Here is a 23,020-nt window from a genome sequence, read left to right as displayed (position 1 = left end):
CCTGATGCGTTCTTTTAGGGACGCATCCCACCGACTATTTTAAATGCAAATTGTTGACATTTGTGTGAGACCGCTTTGGAACAAAACTGATGAAGTATAGGTTCGTTTGTTTTCTTTTTCTTATTTTTATTTAAGTGATTGATAAAAGAGATGGAGGTTTTTTATTTCAAGTTAAGAGGTAGACAGGATTTGTTGATTTTTTTAATTGATGACTTAGATTTATTTTCAAGGGAATATGTTCAATATATGTTTAGCCTTAATGTTTATCAATAGCTATAGTCTGTTACAAAATTTATTAAGTTGCATCAACTTTTAATAAATTTAAAAAATTATATTTGTGCCACCTGCCATTAATTTTCTAGGGATTTGAGATTTGAGATTATTCCAAATCTAATATGTTCATATTCTAATTACATAGGAAATTAATATATAAGCAAATTTGATTTAGCAAAATGGTCAATTTTACAATAATGTGTAATTCTTTTTTTTATACATTGACCCATAATTTTTTTTATACATGATTAATCAGGTAAATGTACGCATTAGTAAAACATTCTTCATGTTGGAATATGTTTTTATGTTATATTTAAGAAACTTTTGATTATATCAAGCACATTAATATTTTAATATAATTATATTCATATAAATTAAACAATTAACATCAACTTTGTAAATATATAAATAAACAATTAACATCAACTTTCTAAATAATAAAATAGAAATTTATTTATTTATAACAATGACTTTTAGTAACTCAGATGATAGAGCTCTCATTTAGCATGTGAGAGGTACCGGAATGGATATCTAGCATCTCTACTGCAAGATACAGTTGTTTCACCCATGGTTGATTATTTCCAAAATAACAATGATTTCTGATCACTTGCCTTGAATTCAAAGTCTCTCTTTTGTTCTTCTAACTCAGAAGTGTGAGGAAATACTTAGTGATCCAGAGCAACCGGATAGCATACACATTACCATAGGTTTTGAAACGGAAAACGATGTAAATTAGGTTGTGAAACTTCTAATTTCATTAATCATTTATTTTGAATTCCGAAATCATTAAGTAAGGGCAAATTAAATTCATATAAAAGACGCTTATTAAAAATATAAAAATGACTAACGCTTATACATTTAATTATTCCGTCAACTTCAACTTCAACTTGTACAAGTATGAAAAATTATAATCGTACAAGTTTGAAAAATCATAATCATAATTTTCAAGCAATTTGCTCAATTATCTTCGATTAAATTCAGGTGCATGCTAATAATACACTTGTATATTTGGATTCAGCACCTTGAAAAATCCCTAGGACATTTTGATTGTGTAGAAATTAGCTATCAAATTTGCGATTCCAATAAATTACTGCCAAATTTTGATCAGAAAAACCCACCAGAAAAACTTCCATGACATTATAAACAACTGCATTTGCATTTGCATTTGATAATAAGCGGTAGCGCACAGTAATCACAAATCTCGAAATAATATCTACGAACGGCACACCATATCACCTAAATCAAACCAAGTATACACGCAAATATCATATTCACAAACACGTTCCCAAATCGAGATTTTACTGGATTTGGTATTTATCTGCCCGCCAAATTCCTGACGGTGGATTTCCGTTGAGGTTTGTCGTAAAATAAGCTGACATGATGAAGCCCTGAATCAGATTGCATCGCCGATCAAATCTCCGAGCAATAGACCTCCGAGTGCTCCGCTAATTAAGCCTGTCACCAAACCTATCCCAGGTTTATTATTTTTCCTAGGCGGCTGCTGCACCGATGGAACAACGGGCGGATATCCCTGGTAAGGTGGGTAGCCCTGGTAGGGAAGGTAACCTGGGTAGCATGGCCGAGGGTAACCCTGGTAGTAAGGGGGAGGCGGAGGAGGAGGATACCCTGCCTCGGGTCGATACGGCGGTGGAGGGCACTGGTTATTTGCCGGCGGATAGGAGGACGAGCCGGCCGGTGGGTAGCCTGTATACACAGTCATTGGCTCCGCCCTTGCCAACCCATATAACCCAGCTGGAAACGCGTTCACTAGCTCGTCCTTGGCCGCCCCATATGATCCTGTGACTCCTTGCAGTGGCTGTTGCCGCGGCTTGAAATCGACCTTTTCGGCAAATCTGACACAGAGATTAAGAACTCCCTTGGCTTTTCCGGACGGTTTACTGACCTGGTAGCTGACGAACTGCGCTGTGGTGCTGGCGCCCTTGTTGCTGCCGACGGGCTTGAGAAATTCGTTCAATGGGATCCTAACGCGGCCGATCTCTTTGTCGCCGAATGTTGCATCTGAAAAGATTGCGATCTCAAGAACCAGGCGGCCTTGTCGCAGGGCGGAGTCGTTGAGGATAAATGTCATAACTTGGTTCCAGGTGGGATTGGTGCCATTCTCTTTGTCCACGGGCGTCCGCTGCCTGTTTCTGAGATTGTGGGAGATCCATGCGACTGCGTAGGCCTTTGTTTTGGAAAGAATGGTCGCATTCTTCAGATCATGGGCGGACATGAGGGTTATTTCCATGCTGCGTGTCTCCATGGCACCACGATGAATTCAACACAGATGAAGAACCCGAATGAAACGATGAAGCAGGAGTGAACAGTAGAGACGGGCCATTTATTGGGTAGAAACGAGGCCGCGTTTATCCCACTTGAAAATTCACGGTAGAGGGAAATCTCAATAAGATGTGATCTGCAGGCGACTTTGGTTGGAAGTTCAGTGTGATTTTTTTATTAATACTAAGTTTTGAAGTAACATCTGATACCTATTTTTATTCGTCCACGCCATCTTTTTGTTTGTAGGTTGGTTTTATAGATTTGTTATTAAGATTGTGAGAGATTTTTCAGCGAAAATCACATAGAGTATCATTTGTCAACGCGTGATTCAATCACATGGAGTATCATTTGTCAACGCGTGTTTCTAATCACAATCACATGGAGTATCATTTGTCAACGCGTGTTTCTAATCAACTAGTGTGATTTATCGTCAAAACAAGTTATTACCGAAAAAAAACTTGTAATTGAAGAAACGGCAATCTCTCTCTTTGGAGCTTGTAAACGGTCATCTCTCTTTTTGGGTTACTCCAAATCGATGGAGATTTACCACACGCTACCTCTACCCGTCTCATTGCCCGCAAGCTTATAATAGATATTGATTCGGTTCAGCACATTATGGGAAACCTTGGGAGTGACCCTAGTCACATAAAACGAGGGGCTGCCCGTTCCAGGCCTTTTGCGGGGAAAGCGCATTGATATCAAAGGCATGTATCTCTACGTGCTCATGAACCAGGTGAGACTGCCCTGGAAGCTGTTGGCGACCATATCCAGCAATGCGTTCTAATATAAAACTTAACAACCACACCAAACTTAATTCTGATTATATCGTATGGACGGAATTATGTGATTGCGGAATTTCGTAAATGTATGGTTTCAACTAAAATTATATGGTTTCAACTAAAATTATATGGTTAAATGGATGGTTTAGGTTTTTTTCTAAATTATAATTTGAATTCGGAACCACAGGCCTACCGACGGTTTTCTTGTATTTAAGGTTTACCTACACCCTAGACGTGCTCCAGTTGGAATGAATCCAGTCTGTCTTTATTCTTTATCTTCATTTGAGAATTTAAATTTATGAAAAGATCAATTCTTTCTCTATATAAATTTTAATTATTTAATATAAATTTAAGTCGATTATCACATTAAAGTTTTCATATATATATATGAGGTAAACATATTTATAATTTTTTATTTATATGTAATTTTGTTTTTTTTATATGATATTTTTTTAGAGTATAAAATTTGATAAAAAAATTTGTCTCTTGAAATTTAAATTCTATAATATAGTCTATAATATAGTGAAATAATTTATATGTAGAAATGGTTATTTATTTACTCAATAAATAATTGATTTATTTACTCAATAAACATTTAAGTGATATAATCATATTAGAGTATACCAACAGTAAAAGCTACGGCACTTACACTAAGAAGGTAAGCATCACCGACAAAGACAGTCGCTAACTCAACCTAGCCCTTATCTGAATGGCCCTCCCTGAATGGCTCTATGCATATGGCATCTGATATTCAAAATTTGGAATCAATGTAAGTAAGAGCATTGCCATTCCTTCCTTCCATCCATTTGAGGTAGGAACTATTGTTCCGTAGTAGTAGCGGTAAGTGAGCTAGGGGCATGGGGGAAAACTCTTTATAGTCTGTTCTAGAGAAGCACAACTATACAAAATATGTCCCTCTCCATGTCTAAAGCAAAAATCTATACTAATAACATCATCATAGATGGCAACCAGTATAAATAACTATATCAAAAAGTAGAGAATTAGAATCAATCAAGGTTAGATTTAGTTTGTTGAGGGTCCATGAAGGACGATGATAATATTGGTAATATGCTTCTCCATTGTGTTCGCTAATCATCCATAGATGGCTAGTCGGAAAGAGTATTCCTCTCCTTGTAAATGTGGTGATTGTGATAACGTCAAATTGTGACTTAATCGCGAGAAGAACATCCAGTAGTGACCTTAATGTGCACTTAACATGTGGCATTAAGATCGAACCAATTATTAATAATGAGCGAATCTCTATACACCTGTAGTTGTCGACATCCTTGTTCTAGTGCAAATAAGAGAAGTAACTTTAAGCTGTATAGTTCAATGAAATTGTTCATGCAGACCAGATTGAAGTCTGAAAAAGTGATTATTGTTGAGGTACAAAACACCACCACCTCCACATTTTCCATTTTGTGTAGAGCCATCGAAGTAAGCCCAGGGATAACAATAATCAATATTCTCATGTTGGATATTGCATGTCGAATCTCCTCCTCAGGTAAAAGTTCATATATAACCAAGACCTATGCACCAATAATGTCAGGGCATACGTCAGCCTCGGTAAAAATATTTCGATTCATGCAAATCCATGTTCCCCAGCATATCACAAATGGATATTTTTGTGTTTGTCAGATGAGGAGTCATTCCACCAGTTTTGCAAGGCAACATTAATTGTATCACCTCCCCATCTATTATTGATATTAAGAGCATGATATATGAAATTCCAAATAGGCGTCGTTCCACCAGTTTTGTGAGGCAACATTAATTGTATAACCTCCCCATCTATTACTGATATTAAGAGTATGATATATGAAATTCCAAATAGAAACAACATATGGACATGTGATCAATAAGTGATCAATGGATTCCTCACCACAGTAGCAAAGTGCACACCAAGAGGGATTGTGGAAGGAGTGTTTCTTTAAATTGTCTCTCATGGGAACCTTACTTTCAAGGAGGCACCAGATGAAGAGTTTGGATTTTGCCGAACTCTTTAGCTTCCAAGAGTGTTTCCACCACCACTTATGTTGTTCTATATCACAAACTTGATAAATCAAAGATTAAATTTATTATTAAAGATGGAAAAAATAAAATATTATATATAAATAAAAGAGATGTTCAATATTGTTAAGATATTATATTGTAATTAAAAAAATCTTAGTCTAACTTATAAACAAAATAGACTTTTTTCACAAGGATCCTACAAAACAATTTCAAGAAAGAATGTGATTTTTTGTTATTTAAAATACATTTTTGAATGCATAAATGGATTCAACACTATGAGAAATCCAAGACACTCAAATTCTAAGCATTAAACAAATTAAACTCAAGTTTTTAAAAATCTTTGTGAGATTTTGATTAAAATTAACTAGAAAAAATATCGTGAAAAAGGTCATTTCGTCTATAAGTTAGAGTATGCCTTTTAAAAATGTTTAATTTTTATTTATATGTAAATTGTTTTTAACTTTTTATATAAAGTGTATTTTATTTTATTTTTAATAACTAATAAAAATTATTTAGGTAAAATCTCTTTTAGGATTAAAAACCTAACAAACCTTGCATACTGAGACTACATCTTTATGGAAGCTTAATAAATCTCAGGTTAAGGTGGATATATGTTGGTTATATATATATACACACACATTCACACATATTATTAATATTTTATTCATAGTTTTCACACACACACACTACATGTCAATTTTATGTTGAGTAATAAATTAATTACACTTCTCCTTTATACTATGTTATAATACCTTCATGTTTAACAATGAGGAAATTGTGCATCTCCTAATAGTAAAGAGAATAAAACAACTATAAAAGAAATTATATTTCTTTTTTCATTCATTTATCTCTTTCTATATACAGGATTGTAAAATGATGTATATATATATATATATATATATATATATATATATATACTTCGATGGGGTGACAAAAGAGCATTTAATATCTCGGGATGTGGGTGGTAATGCCAACACCACACAACATTTATGATGAGAAATCATATGAGGGAAGCCAACTTTTCCTCTAAGCGGATGAAGGTTCTCGAAGTTATTCGACATTCAAATGCCCGTGTTCAAAGAGAGGGCATCATTGGTAATCATCGAGCGATGAAGGTCAAGGGTGCTATGAGAAAATTTATCACATACGTGAAGGGAGGCTCTCTAGACAAGCCTTTCCTTGCTCCTAGACCAGTATTGATTATCTTAGGTGTTGAGTGGCAGAGGCAGAATGACACAACAAAGCTGGTGGAATTCCAGAGTTTTATTTGGGACCCTAAACCATGCTTTGTTGAGATGGTCTGGAGGAATTTAGCCAAATTCAGAGGAGCGTTGACTTATAAGGATGCGTATGTCTCCAGTTGTGTCCTTAGGTGCCTCCATTCTTTTCTGGTAATTTCTCCTAGCAATCCCTATTTTATCTTCATGTCTTATTTGCATGGTTGGGATTTTTTCCACTAGCAGTCAATTTGGTGTGCTTGAGGGGGTTTATGCCCAGTTATGGTGTATGGGTTTGTGTCTGGGGCATCCTAGCGGGCTTTAGCCATTACACCAGCTCTCTTGTTCTCTCAAGGCGATTGTGTTTTCTATGGCCTCTGCTATGTCGACTTTGTTTGCCACCCTGAGATGTGACATCATTTGGGGCCTATGTGTGGGGGATGTATTTCCTATCAGGGTGGAGCTTTTAAAAGGCTGGGTCCCTTCACCCATTAACCCTCTTTATGATTATAGTCAATTTGGGGGTGCGTCAGGGGTGGTGTAATTATCGTTGTTGTTTTTAGTGATAGTATATTCTATTATGTCTCGGGTTGGAACAATTGCGGTGGGGTTCGTGGCCACCTTGGAGTGTAGTGACATTTGGTGGTTCTATGTTGCGATAGTGAGGGTGTGTGTGTAGAGGAGCTGGTTTGAGGGGTGAATGAGCTCGACAACTTGCGGACCATCGAGACCCAGGGGAGGTGATTGATGAGCATCAGGACCAGTGTCCAGGCCAAGTAGACCTCCCCCCTCCCTTTGTCTTGATAGAAACTCTATTGGGACAACTTACCTTGAGGGTGGAATAGCTAATTCAGACTCACCATGATGAAAATAATGAACTGATTTCTTTTATGAATAGCTTGCAACATAATTAGTGGTGCATGCTAAACAAAATGGCCTCCCTTTGTCATGGCCAAAAGAGAATTTAGGTTCGAGAGGACCAATTGGAGGGGAGGATGGCACATATGGAGGCTCATATCCATGAGGCATTCCATCAACCCCAATGAAATGGGAATGATAGGGATTTTGTAGGTCTAGGGAATGTTATTGATTAGCTATGATGGGTGGATTTTGGATGTTGGGACCTTTTTGGTTTCTATGGGTTGTTCGCATGGAATTCAATAGTTTTTTGTTGACGTTATCATGTTGTTTTTGCTTCTATCTCTTGGCCAACAAATCCAATAGGAATGAGACAAGGAGATGTTTGCTAGTATTCCCGTCACAATGTACTCTTTTGACAAATTAATAGAAATTTTTTGATAAACAAAAATAAATTATAACTTTTTTTTTTTTTTTTGATGAATATATAGGTAGATCCACACAAAGGGATCACTTATGGAGGGATTATTACCAAAGCCTAACCCCTAGGGCATCAAGGATAATTGACCCTATGATCTCACACTAGCAAGGTACTTTTAGTTAACCCTCGAGACTAAGTATTATTTTATAATTTTTTAATAAAATGTTATTTAACAACATCTTTCTTTATTAAGTTGTACAACACGTGTAAAGCATATAATTTTTTTTTTAATTTCTTATATAAATTATATTTTATTTTACCTTCCATAAAAGATGATTTACAATAATAAGCACTATTCATTTAACTTGTTAATCATATATACACAAAGATTAATCACTATAATAATTTAATATTATTACTGGAAAAAATGTTATGATATAGAGGCCCCTTACAACATCTAATGAGGGGTAGAATGTCCATAATGTTACATGTAAAAATAACAAAATATCGATTCCATTAAAATTATTATAAAAAAAAATATTTCAATGTTGAGTTTAAATAAAATATTTCAATGTCCATCTTAATTTGACATCAACTTTATATAGACGAACATAAATCAATTAAAAGCAAGAAGTTTCTAATCTTGTCTAGAATTGCTTTCTATCTTTTAATACGCAGAGGTGTAATTCCTTTATTACTCATCATGTAGTTGACACATGGCATGTAAAATAATATCGATATTATATAAAGGAGACATGTGGTAGTGACTTGACATGAGGTATTTATGGTTAAAACATTTTATTGCCATGTTGTTCAAGATGAAGGACATTTGTAAGTCCTTCCATGCTTCACATGGAGTTGATACATATATAACTAGTATACACCCATATTAACCCTAGATCTATTAAGAGCCAAGAGGAATCAAACATCTCAAGTTACACACATTTTTCCAAGTTTTATAATAGAAAAGAGATTTGCAACTCAAGAGAATTGATTCCTCTCCACACTTATAGATCCATAATTAAGATGGATTAATGGAATTATTTACTTTTTAATAACATTTATATTGAAATAGCTTATATAGGTATATTAGTTAAAATATATATATATATTTTCTTAAGAGTCATAAATATCAGTTAAAAATATATTTCCTTTTTAGAGATCTTATATTTAAAACTAATAAAATAGTCAAAACTATTTATTTTTATAATATATTTAAATAAAAATAAAAATTCAAACATGTCATGTTATTATAGAAGTTGTCTTCAAGTGTGACTTTTTGGAGTTTTCGACAGATTTCTGGCTAGAATTTGGCAAAAAGAAATTGTGAAAAAAATCTTGATTTGTGTTGCTTAAACTAGGTTTTTGATTTCATATATGGATTTATCACCCTCAAAAACCCCTAGGGAACTTTGATTATGAAGAGTTCATATGTCAAACTTATGATTTCAATGAATCCCGATCAGATTCTAGATAAATTAGATCCAAAAATAAAATGGTTAACTTTCCAAAAATTCACACTTAAAGGATATTCATTATTAAAATTGACCTCAGGCAATTTCATTATGGTTTGACCTTTTTTTTGTGAATTTGAGAGTTTCTATTAAGAAAAAATATTACATCTTTGAGTGAAACTTTTCAAAATCCTACTAGTCTCACTCGTACCATATTTATCGGCCAATAGGTGAATACCAGAACATATAACAAACTGCCAAAAAAACCTCACTAACCAGAACTGGAAAGGAAAATGATACCATAAGACCTTCAAGATCAAGATGCATCCAATGATTATTTTGATTGAGGGATTGATTGGAGTATAATTTTCTAGTCTGAAACCTAGTGTTTGTGGAGGTTTAGAGTCACAATGGACATGTTTCTCCATATGGGTCAGTGTTCCGTAATAATGGTTCAGTTTCTCTTGTATATGCCATTTCCCCTTTTGCATGTTGGTCAATTAGTCTTGCATAAGCCATTAATTTTGGAGATCATTCATGAAGCTAATGACCACATTTCTATCATCATGTCAATCCTTGCTGAACTACTTCAGTACCAAAGTTATTTGCTTGAGTTGGCTGCCAAAATTTTCCAAAGAGGGCAGTGACTCCATAGTACCATGTGTATGGACTGGGTTGGGGTCAATGGGTGAAATCATGGAGATGGGTTACACTTTTTGGCAAAATGAGGGTGAGTTTTTTAAAAATGGATGCTCGATTGAGAAATTTTAAGCACTCGATCAAACAATTTTTAAGGGCTCGATCGAGTTGTTTAGGAACTTAATAATAAATCAAATTACCATTTAAAGAAACCCTCGATCGATCCATTTTATAACTTGAGTTAACGGCTTAATCGAGAGTTATGGCTTGATCAAGCTATATTTTTTGATAAAGACTATGACTCGATCAAAAAATATGCTCAATTGAGCATTATTTCTAACTAAAAAACCCCAGCTGCAACCTGCGCCAATCATTTTGTTCTGATCGTGAGAGGATAAGGAGTTTGGTGGAATATTTCTAAGGTCGAACAAGATGGAGGAACTCAATCCAACTTCCCATCAACCCCACCAACGACCTAGAGGCTCAAGCCTAGGTAGGTTTCCTGTCATTTTTGTCTCTTTTATTTAATTTTCTTCTACAAAATAAAATAAAGTTATTTGAAACAAAAACCTAATATACGAAAACTACAAAAAACAATCATGAAAACCAGAAAAAAACCACTAAGAAAACCCTTGAAAACCACAAAAAATAACCTAGAAAACCACCAAGAAACCCTTGAAGACTAAAAACAACTTAGAAAACTATCAAGAAAACCCTTGAAAAAAAAAAAAAAAAAAACTATAATTTAGGTTTTAATTAATTTTTCTTAATTTCATTATGTATGTGTTATCTACAATGGTAGCATGCTTATTATAAATATTTTCTATGGTAAAAAAATTATTTTTAATTAAAAAAAATATTTTTGTTATTAAAAATGGATTTTAAATTTAGAACAAATTTGACGAGAAATATGCCCAAACAAATTTCAAAACAAAAAACAATTAAACTATAACCAATAAATGAATATGGTTGCTCATGGTGAACCTCTATTAAATCTAATAAGAAATTTTATTTATTTTTTATTTTAAATTTAAATAAATTTGCATTTTAAATATTTTTTAATAATAAATATAGTAATTTGTTTTATAAAATTAATTGTACTTAAATAAAATATTGACTAAATTAAAAGTCCAAAATGATTTTTTTTAATTTAATTATTTTATTAACCAAATATATATACATATATAACACCCTCATCCCTTATCTACCCAAGTAACCGACCAACCAGGGTAAGCATGTGATGAGAAGTTACTATGATATGATTCTAATCCCTATGTGTGAGTTAAGGAAATGGAACTGTTGGAACACATCACATAGGCCTTCCACATCAGCAACAAAACTCCCAAGAGCCATCCCAACCACTCAAGTAACCAGTCCCTTAGACCAACTTAAGTTTTAGTGCATCAAACCCTTGGACGCTCCCTTGATATGGACAAGGGTGCATCTGCGAGGTTCTAGAATTTCCCACAACAAGGGAAAGGGTGCTTCTGGGGAACTTTTTCCTTGGTCCTATGCCTGTGACTCTGAGATTTGTGCCACTTTTTGAGTTCCAGAGCCCAGGTCAGTGCCCAGAACTCAATGACACCTTCAAAACTGAAATTTCATAGTGGAACAAAGATACATTTGGAAAAACATTGACAAGGACTATACTGGACCCCTACTAGCCATGACAAGGCATTTTATCAAAATGTCACAAACATGAAAGCTACAGGTCTTAACAATAGTACTGAGCATAGGAGTCTCATACTTATCTGAGAATTGCTAAGAAGCATTGATGCCTTATCACATTAACTGCATTATCATCTATTAGGTCATATATTCATTCTTAATTCATTTACAAATCAAAACATGATGAGAGCCAAACATTATGACAATCATTAAACTCATTCATAACTAGCATATAAACATCATATATGCTAAGCATAGAACAACCATATAAGCCACATAATAATAAGCATATTTACCCATCAAATACAAGTGGAAGTAACTCTTATTAGCATATGCAAAATGAAACCAGGTCTGGGGCTTCCACATACCACCCGACCATAGACATGGCTGAGCCAAATCTCTCTTCAGTCATTCACCCCCGTGTTATATTCCAAGCGTGAATGTGGGATCTCATGGAACAATTCATAAAAAATGAACCAGGGATTACAGCGGCCAAACCACCTCAACCATCAAATGGTTATTCCACCTCATGGTTGGAAATCACAAACCAACACCAGATTGGTCTCTACCCAAGCCTTCTAGGGCTCAAGAGCGTTTGTTTCAACCAAGGTTTCTATAATTAGTAACTCAACCCACAGTTTTCGTTGGGTCCAAATCATTTCTCCAACCAAGGCTCTAGGACTAGTAACTCAACCCACTAAGGGCTCTTGAGTGTTTTTCAAACCAAGGTTCTAGGACTAGTAACTCAACCCACTAAGGGCTCTTGAGTGTTTTTCAAACCAAGGTTCTAGGACTAGTAACTCAACCCACTAAGGGCTCTTAAGTGTTTTTCAAACCAAGGTTCTAGGACTAGTAACTCAACCCAAGTTGTTACAGGGCACCAGAGCATATGTCCAACCAAGGTTCCAGGAACTAGTAACTCAACCCATAACTAAAGGAACATGAAAACCAACAAGAAAACAAAATGAAAATGAACCCACAACACCATGGCTATCCAGAAAATAGCAAGGCTAGAAAATCCACTATCAATCCAGGCAATCCTACATGCCAATGACAGATCTTAACCAAGAAACCACATGCATATTCCATACATGCCAAAACTAGTGAGGAAAAAATACATGTAACTCGGTACCTACAAGCAAAAGCCGTTGTTGCTACTGATCCCAATATCATATTGTGCTTTCTTACTCTTCCTTTGACTTTTTTCTCTAAGAATCCTAGTATTCCACAGTCCCCAAGAGTGCTCCAAGAAAACTCTAAGTGTCCAAGAGTATGAGAGAGAGAATAAAATGAGATCTCCAAAACTAAACTCACAAAAGGTTACACTAACCATGTTAGGTCCCTATACCACTAGTGTAACCCCTTATTGTTATTAGTACAACCCCCTTATTATATTGTTGTGCCCATGTCGTCCCCATATTGTTATTATTGTGCCCTTACATTTTTATTGTTATGTCGGCTCTGATTATATTATGACCCCTTAGACTCCTATATATAGAAAGGAGGTCTTGTCATTTATATCATCTAAGAATTGTTCATTTGTGTAATGTAAAGGAGGTTTCCCCCTCAAAGAGGCTTATTTCTAAGGCGTTGATCTATCTTTTCTATCTTTTTGTGAGATGGTCTCATAACATTTGGTATCAAAGCTTTGGATTCTAGGGTTTTGCTGCTCCAAATAGGCCATTATGGAATTTTCGCTATAACTTTTTCACTACGTAGTTTCAGAAGCTAAAAAAAAACCTATTTAAGAAATCAGTCTAAACCTCAGATCCAAATTTCAGATATTTTCTCGCTATATGTTCAAAGATATGATCTGCGCAAGTTAGGGTTTTTGCAAGCTCTAGAATTTCATCTAAAACAAGCTATCGTGGTATTGTCGCTATAACCTTTTCGCTACGAAGTTTCAGAAGCTAAAGAAAAAACCCATTTGAGAAGAAATCATTTTGAATCTCAGGCTAGAATTTCAGATCTTGTCTCGCTATATTTTCAGATATATGATCTGATAAAGTTAGGGTTTTCGCAGACTCCCGAATTACATCCTAAACAAGTGACCTTGGGAAAATCGTCATAACTTTCTCTCTGAGAAACAAATTGAAATTTCGTAAGAAGTTACAGAAATAGGATGGACTATAGTTTGTTGTGCATAGTTTTTAGATCTGAAGGTCAAAATAGTGACACGTGCCACATTGTACAAGTTCGCTCTAATGAAACATTATATAATCAAGTCATCTTAGGAGATTGGGAATAACTCTTTCTTGGAAAATCAAATTTTGATCAAAATTGTGGGGTTAGAAAGAGGACTCAGAGAGCTACGGCAGGAAGAAATTTCAGAACTTTGAGATTTGAAATTACAGAGTTACAGTTGTTTCAAGATCGAGCTCCTAAAATCAAGAAAAAGTGAGATGAAGAAGTTTGATGGCAAGGATCCAGTAAATTTGATACTACAGATGGAGAAATATTTTGATTTACATGGTGTACCACTGTTACAAAAGGTATGTATTTCATCTTCATATTTAGAACTAGATCAATTTTTATGGTATAAACGACTTTGTTCTCATAAAAAACTTGTTACGTGGTCAATTTTCACAGAGGAAATGATAGCACATTATGAGGATACAAAGAGAAACACCTTCTTTAGAGAAACACCACAACAGTTGGAAGAAAAAGGAGAAAAAGGGCTTTGTTACAAAGTGGAAAGCAAAATTATGGCAACAAGGAAGTCTACCCCTCACAACTATAAAGATGGAAGTGTTGTTTCTCCTAGCCTTCCACAACCTACAAGGGTTACACCACAACAAGTGGAAGAAAAAAGAGAAAAAGGGCTTTGTTACAATTGTGATAACAAATACATTAAAGGTCGTAAGTGTGCTGAGAAGAAATTATTTTACATTGATTGTGGAGAGGAGGAAGAAAAGGATCAAGAAATGTCAAAAGAAGAGTATATACACCAGGAACCAACCCCGGAGAAAGAAGAAATGAATCTGACCATATCTTGTAAAGCATTGGAAAGAATTACCACTCCTAAAACTCTCAAGATAGAAGGACATATCAAGAAGAAAAAGGTTCAAGAAGTGAAAGATCACATCGAGAAAGAAGAAATGAATCTGACCATATCTTGTAATGCATTGGACAGAATTACCACCCCTCAAACTACCAATATAGAAGGACATATCAAGAAGAAAAATATTCAAGAATTGAAAGATCACATTGAGTCTCAAGAAATCAATCCAACCATATCTTGTAATGCATTGGAAGAAATTGCCACTCCTCAAACTATCAAGATAGAAGGACATATCAAGAAGAAAAAGGTAAGAGAGTTGATTGATTCGGGTAGTACCCATAATTTTATTGATTGTAAGATAGCCAAGGAATTGAATTGCTTCATATATCTAGCACCGGAGTGTCAAGTGATGGTTGCAACTGGAGGAACCATAAATTGCTCTGGAAAGAGCCATAATATCAAGCTATCCATGGGAGAATATGTATTGAATAGCCCAATGTTTTCCATTTCGATGGGTGGTGCTGATGTTTTACTAGGAATCCAATGCCTACAATCTTTGGGTACGATAGCTTTTAATTTTCAAGAACTTTTCTTGAAATTTTTTTGGGAAGGAAAGGAAGTTGAATTGAGGGGTATCGAAGGAAAACCTGGAAAGATAATCAACTCTAAAAGCATAACAAAGCTTCTAAATAAAGAACAATGGGGTGTAATTGCACAATTATGTTCACTAGAGGATCCCACATCGAAATCATGTATTTCTCTAGATCTCCAAAATGTTTTGAACAATCATTCCAAGGTATTTGAGACTCCCAAAGGCCTCCCACCTATTCATGATCATGATCATGCTATTCATTCGATTCCATGAAGTGTTCCTCCAAACATCAGGCCTTACATATATCCATATGCCCAAAGGAGTGGGAACTCATTCAGAAGTTGCAGAAGATCCCAGTTTAAACAATTTTGCGAGAACTTGACAAGGAAGGAAAAATCATATTGGAAACTGATGCAGTCACAAAACCGAGAAATCGAAAGCTACACAATAGGTCAATTTTAGAGTATCTCATCAAGTGGAAGAACTTACCCACTAAAGATTCCACATGGGAGGACAAAAATTTATACAAAAGCATCAATAACTACTCAAGCATTGAGGACAACACTTTTTGAAGGAGAGGGGCATGTTAAGTCCCTATACTAGTAGTGTAACCCCTTATTGTTATTAGTACAACCCCCTTATTATATTGTTGTGCCCATGTCATCCCCAGAGTGTTATTATTGTGCCCCATAGAAGCCCACTATTGTTATTATTGTGCCGTTACATTATTATTGTTATGTCGGCTATGATTATATTATGACCCCTTAGACTCGTATATATAGAAAGGAGGTCTTGTCATTTGTATCATCTAAGAATTTTTCATTTGTGTAATGTAAAGGAGGTTTCCCCCTCAAAGAGGCTTATTTCTAAGGCGTCGATATATTTTTTCTATCTTTTTGTGAGCTAGTTTCATAACAAACCAAGCCTGAGAAAAAGCTCACACTGACCAAACCTGAGCAAAAGCTTGTCGACTGATCCTCAGAGGCCTTTTTATAAAAGAGGCTTATATTTTCTTCATTTTAAATTATTTTCCTTCTCACATTCAACATGCGACCTTTCACCTTCCTTTTCTCCTAATTTCCATTATTTTCATAAATAAATGTGCCAAAAATTCCATTTACCTTTCCAAAGCATTTTCCATTTCCTTTTCCAATTTCTTTAGCCATAATAAACAGAATGAACACCCACTAGGATGTTTTCGCCCACCAATAAGCTTGGAATATGTGTCCCATGGCCGTGGTGTTATATTTTTATATTTACATGGATTTTTAACTAGGGTTGTTACAGAACCCTCCCCTTTGGAGGAACACCATCCTTGGTGTTCAATGACACCTATAACCAGCAAGACCACTGAAAACAAAACATACTACCCATGGAGCTTTATAACACAACTCATTACAATATTTAGAATGACCATCTACTAAAAGATGACAAACATATTGTTTACTAGAGCTTTATAACATAACTCATTAGTACGGTATTTACAATAATAACCACATATACAAATACACATTTGTTTCACCCAAATCTTTATAAATCCAACTTGATACAATATTTACAATAATAAACACATATGCACATTTGCTCAACCAACAAATAAAAGGATACGATGCCTGCATCTGCAACAAGGGAATCCAAAGGCTCACACCTCCACCCTCAAAGTAATACCAGGATTCACCTCCTTCCCAGGAAGTCCATAATTGACTATTAAAGTCAAATCTGCACCTAATGTCCAGCGTTATAATCCTGCGCTACTTGTCCTCTCAGTGAATAGTTACCAACTCATTTTTGTAGGGCACACTCCCAATGTGCATTTAATTCCATCTGACAATGATAATGACAAAAACAGATATATCCCCAACATTCCCTTCTTTTCTACATAGTCCCTCAAGAAATCTGGTCACCCCCTTTTGTGTAGTCACACACCTTCCAAGTTCTGTTGGCACCCCCATCCTGGGTAGTCCATCCCTCGGCAGGGTTTCCTCGCATCGGTAGGTCCAAAAACCAATGCATATCCCTGCATTAAACCATCATAATGGTCATAGCATGCTCATGGAAATTAATGGACATTATTGGGTACAAGTGTCCCATAATGGCCCTACTCCTAAAGTGATTTACAAGTATACTACTTCATGTTCCAATTCCTTTTTGTGACTTTTTTAATTCTTGCAATCAATTTAAACAACCCAAACAGGAATTTCATGCTTTCCTGTACCAAGCACATAATTTCCATTAGATTCAAAATAAATTGAAATAACTTCAAATCATACCACATTGGTGGCCCGTCAACAAGGTACACTTGTAATTTTGTTTGCTTCCTGTCACAACAAGTCAAAATAACATATTTGACCAAATCATAATGTGTAAACATATCACATCAGGTTAGCTCAAAACACAACCATCATAGATCAAAATCATAAATCACATATAACCATAAAAAACTAGAATCATAGATCACATGTAAATATCATAGACCGGAATCATAAATCACATGCATAATAAAACTGAAATAAAATACTAATACTTATCCTTTAATCGATCCTTATCTTCTACCTTTGTCCTTATTCCGTACGCACATTGTATCAATTATCGCACCTGACAAACACCTAGTTCCTTCTCCTCAACCATGTTCACATACACATAGTTTCCATCACACACATACAACACCATGCAATACATGCACCTACACCTGACATACCACAAAATTGCCTACACCCAATGTGAAACACAACACAATACATACTCCTACATTTGGTGTACACCACAACAAAATACATACATCTACACCCGGTGTACAACACAAGACGAATATGTACATAGAGTACAAGATAATGAATACATATGTCATGATACCACTACACAATGCACATACATAGTATTGCATGCCCACAACACAACATGTATGACACGTGCACAATACCACATGTACACTAATACCATATGTACAACATGTACATAGTACTACCTAAACATACACTAGTAGAAAATGCCTAATTAGTTACTGAAAAAATGACTAAAATTTGCATATAAACGACTATTTTTCAGTCAATGACTAGTAGTAGCTAATTTACAGTATCTTATAACGCAACCAACTTTTTCTCATTTTTAGGTTAGTCATTAATTAGTTGTCTAAATTTTATTGTCTAGTAGTATATTTAGTCATAAATTTGGTCATTGATTTAGTCATTAATTGTCATAATTAATGACCAAATACACAACAAAATATATTACTATATGATCGCTCAGGAAAACCAATTAATGACCAAAGAAATATGAACAAAATGTTAGCCGTGTTGTAAGATACTATAAATTAGCTACTAATAGTCATACATATACAAATTTTAGTCATAGTTTGAAATCAGTTAATGACTAAAGAAATATGACTAAATTTTGGTCATGTTATAAGATATTGTAAATTAGCTACTAATAGTCGTATATATGCAAAATTTAGTCACCATTTATAATCATAAATTTATCATTTTCAATAGTCATTTATCTTTTTTTGGTAGTTTCATATTCATTATATAAGCGACTAATTTAGTAGTTTATATTCATTTTATTTATTTTCATTAATAATTGTTATAAACGACTAATTTAGTCGTATATTCATTTTTCTTTTGTTCATCATTAATCAATATAAACAACTAATTTAGTAGTTTTAGATTGATATTATATATTCATTATTAGTCAACATAAATTAATTAGTATGATTTTGCGACTAAATTAACAAAACAAAAAAAATCATATAATGTGCATATCCATCTAATATGACAACGAAAAGTTGCATATGTTAATTACAATACTAAACAATATTAAGTACAACTATAAATAATTTCAACCACAAATTATATTAAGTTTCCAACTTAATATTGGTTGGACTACAATTTACACATGAAATATTGTTTCATCACTTCAAAACATTATCATTGTGTTGCCAAGGCATTGCAAGTGAATTCAACAACTCTGAATACTTCACCATCAATTTCTATGTGTGTGTCTTATGCGAGTTAATGGCTCTAAAGGTATCACTAGACCGAGTCTCTTCTCTCTCTCTTTTTTCACCTGTCACTCCAACATTATTGTTCTCCTCTTTCCTCAATTCCTTCTTCTTACTATCAATATTGTGTTCCTTTTTTGAAAACAAAAGAAGATACAATGCATAGTGTAAGACATGAAAGACGATGAACACTAGAATATAAATTGAAGTATACTATAAAGGATTTATATGACATATACCTCAACATCAACAATGTCAAAGTCATTTTTCTCCATAAAAGCAAGAAACTCGAACAAGTTTTCTTCAATTGAGCGATAGTGGCCACTATGTGGCCAGATGACCTATATAAACAAAGAAAATAAAACATCACCATAGAAAAGAACACTTTAGTAACTTAGTATTCAACCTTCAGGGAAAGCTTAGGTACAATCATGCCAACAAAGTTACATTTTAAAAAACTCAAGTTGCAGATAACTTGTGAAAACAAATAATTTGAGGTATGATGTCTAATCCTTGTCATTTTACTTGCAACAACATTTCATTCTCTAACGCATGAACTTGGTCAAATATATAAAAAAAATGTGCTTAGATAACAACATGAAAGTAAATTTTTCTAATAGTCATGAAAATATTTTAACACAAAACAACTAAAAGGATTTCAATCAATATCGTGTAATACTAATTTCATCTTCAAACTTTGGTTATTGTTTAAATGGACATGATACTAAGTATTTTCAATTTCATAGTTAAAAGACAACAAAATCAAAATAAACGTTCAAAATACAATCAAACAATAAAGAGAAGACATCATGGAATGGACATTGCAATTATAAAAAAATTGTTTTCATGTCCACCGATGTCTTATGTAGCATTCCTAAAACATATGCTAATCCAAAATAAACATGAGGTGAAAGAATCACAACATTAAAAACCATAGGAATCCGTACTAGAAACATTTCCAAAGTCGATGGCTCAAGTGCTCAAAGGATCTGCAACAACAAATGATACATATCCAAGACATGCTCTGCATTGTCTCCCCATCCCTTTTCCAATCCCATTTCTTGTAACCTTCTGACACTAGAGTCAAGTGACAATCAAACGAAGGCATTAACATTTGTTTTTATCTTTATATCTATAAACTTTGAATATGATTTGTTTCAATAACATATCAATTCATATTTAAAGTCTTCTTATCATGAGAAATTATCAATCAAGTAGCATATCAAAAAACTTGATCGCAATGACGTCCTCAAAAAAATTATACAATATCAATATTTTTCTTGTCATGATATCTTGGGTAGAAAAAAGAACATATCTGCAAAATAAAAAGCCATATATTGCTTATGTTCAAACTCTATATATGGTGTATTCTTAGGTATTTTTTTTAAAAGTTCCTCTGCCTTTACCAAAGCGGATTGTAGCTTGGTTAAACAATGTATCATTTCATTCAACATCAATTTTTGCAAGATAAATGTCACACATTTTCTTTCCCATTTATCAACATGCTACAAATGATAATATGAAAGTCACATAAGACCAAGAGAAAACCCTTTTCTAACCAAAACAAACAAATAAATAATGCCTCTAATAAAATTTCACACCTCAGTAATCACTTTGACACATCCTGAAGCTAAAGGTGAGATTATTTAAATAATATTTAAGTCATATTTAATGGGATATTCATATGTTTATCGTGATGTCAATTTGGTGCTAAAAGAAATATATAAATCTAGGTTATTATCAATGAAATTCAAGTATAATTCGAAAAAAAATAACATCATTGCAAGGCAGTGGAGAGAGAAACATATTCATAATTAGGCTTCTCTATTTTAGTTTGATTTGAGTTTGTATTTGAATATATAATTTTCTCTAAAGAAGTAAAATAGAAAGATAAGAATGAAAATAGCCCTGTAAAATTTTAATCAATTCATATTATATATATTTAAAATAACCAAAACACCCTTCTCTACTATTTGATAGATATTTATTTTACACAGAAGAGTAATGAATTAACTATCAAACACAATGATGCAATATATTAACCAAGGAAAGAAGAATGATGTGGTTGTGATATTTGTGTCCTCGAAGGAAATCCAACAATGGTTGCATGCTTTCTTATCATGAAACAGTCTTGAAAACAAATGTCGGTTCAAAAATTGAATTCCATTAGCAATGGAAGATGGTCATGTTGGGAAAGGAAAGGATGCATTGAAGGGCTCAAGGCCAAGCTCCCATACATAGTTATCCTTGTCACTGCAAAATACAAAATTGTCATCATTTTCTTATCAAGGTAAAAAGAAGAGTGAGTGTGTATTTATGAACCTGTGATAATATATGGAAAAGAGAGCGCTAATGTACCCTATAGCACCATATCTCTCTCCTCCACAAATACTAGTGTAACCTCAACACTACTGTACAAACCACTGAAGGATGACACTGTTTATTATACTTAACACTATTGTACAATGTTCTAACTACTACCCTCCTAAAGGAAGAGAAATGTGGTTGGAACACTACTCAAACCACACGAATAAAATAACTCTAAAGACATGGAAAGAACAACAACTTGAAAAGCCATGAATTTTTCCTAAGAGACATGAATAACACCATTGTGAGAAGCAATTTACCAAAGAAATCCTTGTCCATAACCTTCTTCTTACTTCCCATAATTATCCTTTTTCTAAAAGTGAACTAAATCCTACTCCCCATGCTCTAAAACATAATTAAAATAGTTGTTGTGGTTTTGGTAGCTGTTGTTGTCAATAAAAATGAGTGATAGGAAGAGGTTTCTTATAGGTAAATGTATATATATAAAACAACAACAACAACAAATTTTGATGTTAGTGATAGATTCAATTCAATTCGTTTCTAGATGAATGATTGAACAACATAAAGGCATTTTAACCTTAGATTTATTAAACTTGGAGAGAGACAAAAAAACCAAAATACAATTTTTTTAATACTTAATAGATCTCGATATCTATATCTATATATATATTTGTTTATTTTTGTGGGAGTATTGGCTTCAATTTTTTTTTTTTTTTTTTTTTTAATAAGCTTTACCCAACAACACATCTCAATTATATTGGCCATAGCATGTACCTAGCATCTTTAAATTCAATTATAGAACCCTCACCTAGTTACATATTTCATCCATATTGAGCTGTAAAGAGGACCTGACTACTCTAGGTGAAATTACAAATCCTTCATTAGACATAACTAGAATTTGACCATTTGACAAGGCCAAATGTTAAAATTTGAAACTACGACCAAATTCCAACTTAGGATAGCTTATTTGATAGAGATGATGTTTGAATTAAATTCCTCTTTTCAAGATGACCAAAATTGATCTAAAAATCATCTCATTCAGACAAGAAAAAGTGTGATTTTGAATCTATGACCACACATGTGCAAATTGATCAAGTCGGCTTCATCATTATGTAGGCTTAAGAAGCCTAATGGATGTGTCTCTTCACCCATAACGAAGTTTATAAATACAATTGACCTCACACCTCATTTGGACATCCATCACTCACACATTCTTCTCTCTCTTCATCAGATTCGTTTGTATAGCTTGGGAAACTCTCTCTCTCTCTCTCTCTCTCTCACGTGTGGCTAGGAGGACAAAATTTCTAGGCAAAAATTACAGGTCGAATTTCAGACTTTAGGGACAGTTTCACCACTATTGACTGTGGTTTTTGGAGAAAATTTTCAATTTTCTTAGGCCACATTGACTAGCACAGAAATCGAGGTTTTTTGGACTATTTGACCTGCGTTGATCGCAGGCTTGTTTGATCATAGGTTGACGAAGTCTGACCAAAAAATTTGTGG

General features: G+C 34.1%; 1 protein-coding gene across 1 annotated transcript; it reads right to left on the bottom strand.

Moving 5' to 3' along the window:
• Positions 1-1,455: 1,455 nt before the first annotated feature.
• Positions 1,456-2,536, bottom strand: LOC149199928 (protein SRC2 homolog). The gene has a single exon (XM_089399484.1). It carries the CDS (start codon positions 2,534-2,536, stop codon positions 1,667-1,669), a length of 870 nt encoding a protein of 289 aa, XP_089255610.1. The 3' UTR covers positions 1,456-1,666.
• Between the last annotated feature and the right edge of the window lie 20,484 nt (positions 2,537-23,020).

The sequence above is a fragment of the Pinus tabuliformis genome, chromosome 2_1 (genome assembly GCF_031772625.1).
Source record: "Pinus tabuliformis cultivar Carrire ecotype Pingquan chromosome 2_1, CPIR1, whole genome shotgun sequence".
Classification (NCBI taxonomy): domain Eukaryota; kingdom Viridiplantae; phylum Streptophyta; class Pinopsida; order Pinales; family Pinaceae; genus Pinus; species Pinus tabuliformis.
This window is presented reverse-complemented; position numbering and strand designations above follow the sequence as displayed.

What these genes read in the sequence shown, in the direction of transcription:
- LOC149199928 (XM_089399484.1), bottom strand. Translation starts at nt 2,536, where the DNA reads ATGGAGACACGCAGCATGGAAATAACCCTCATGTCCGCCCATGATCTG.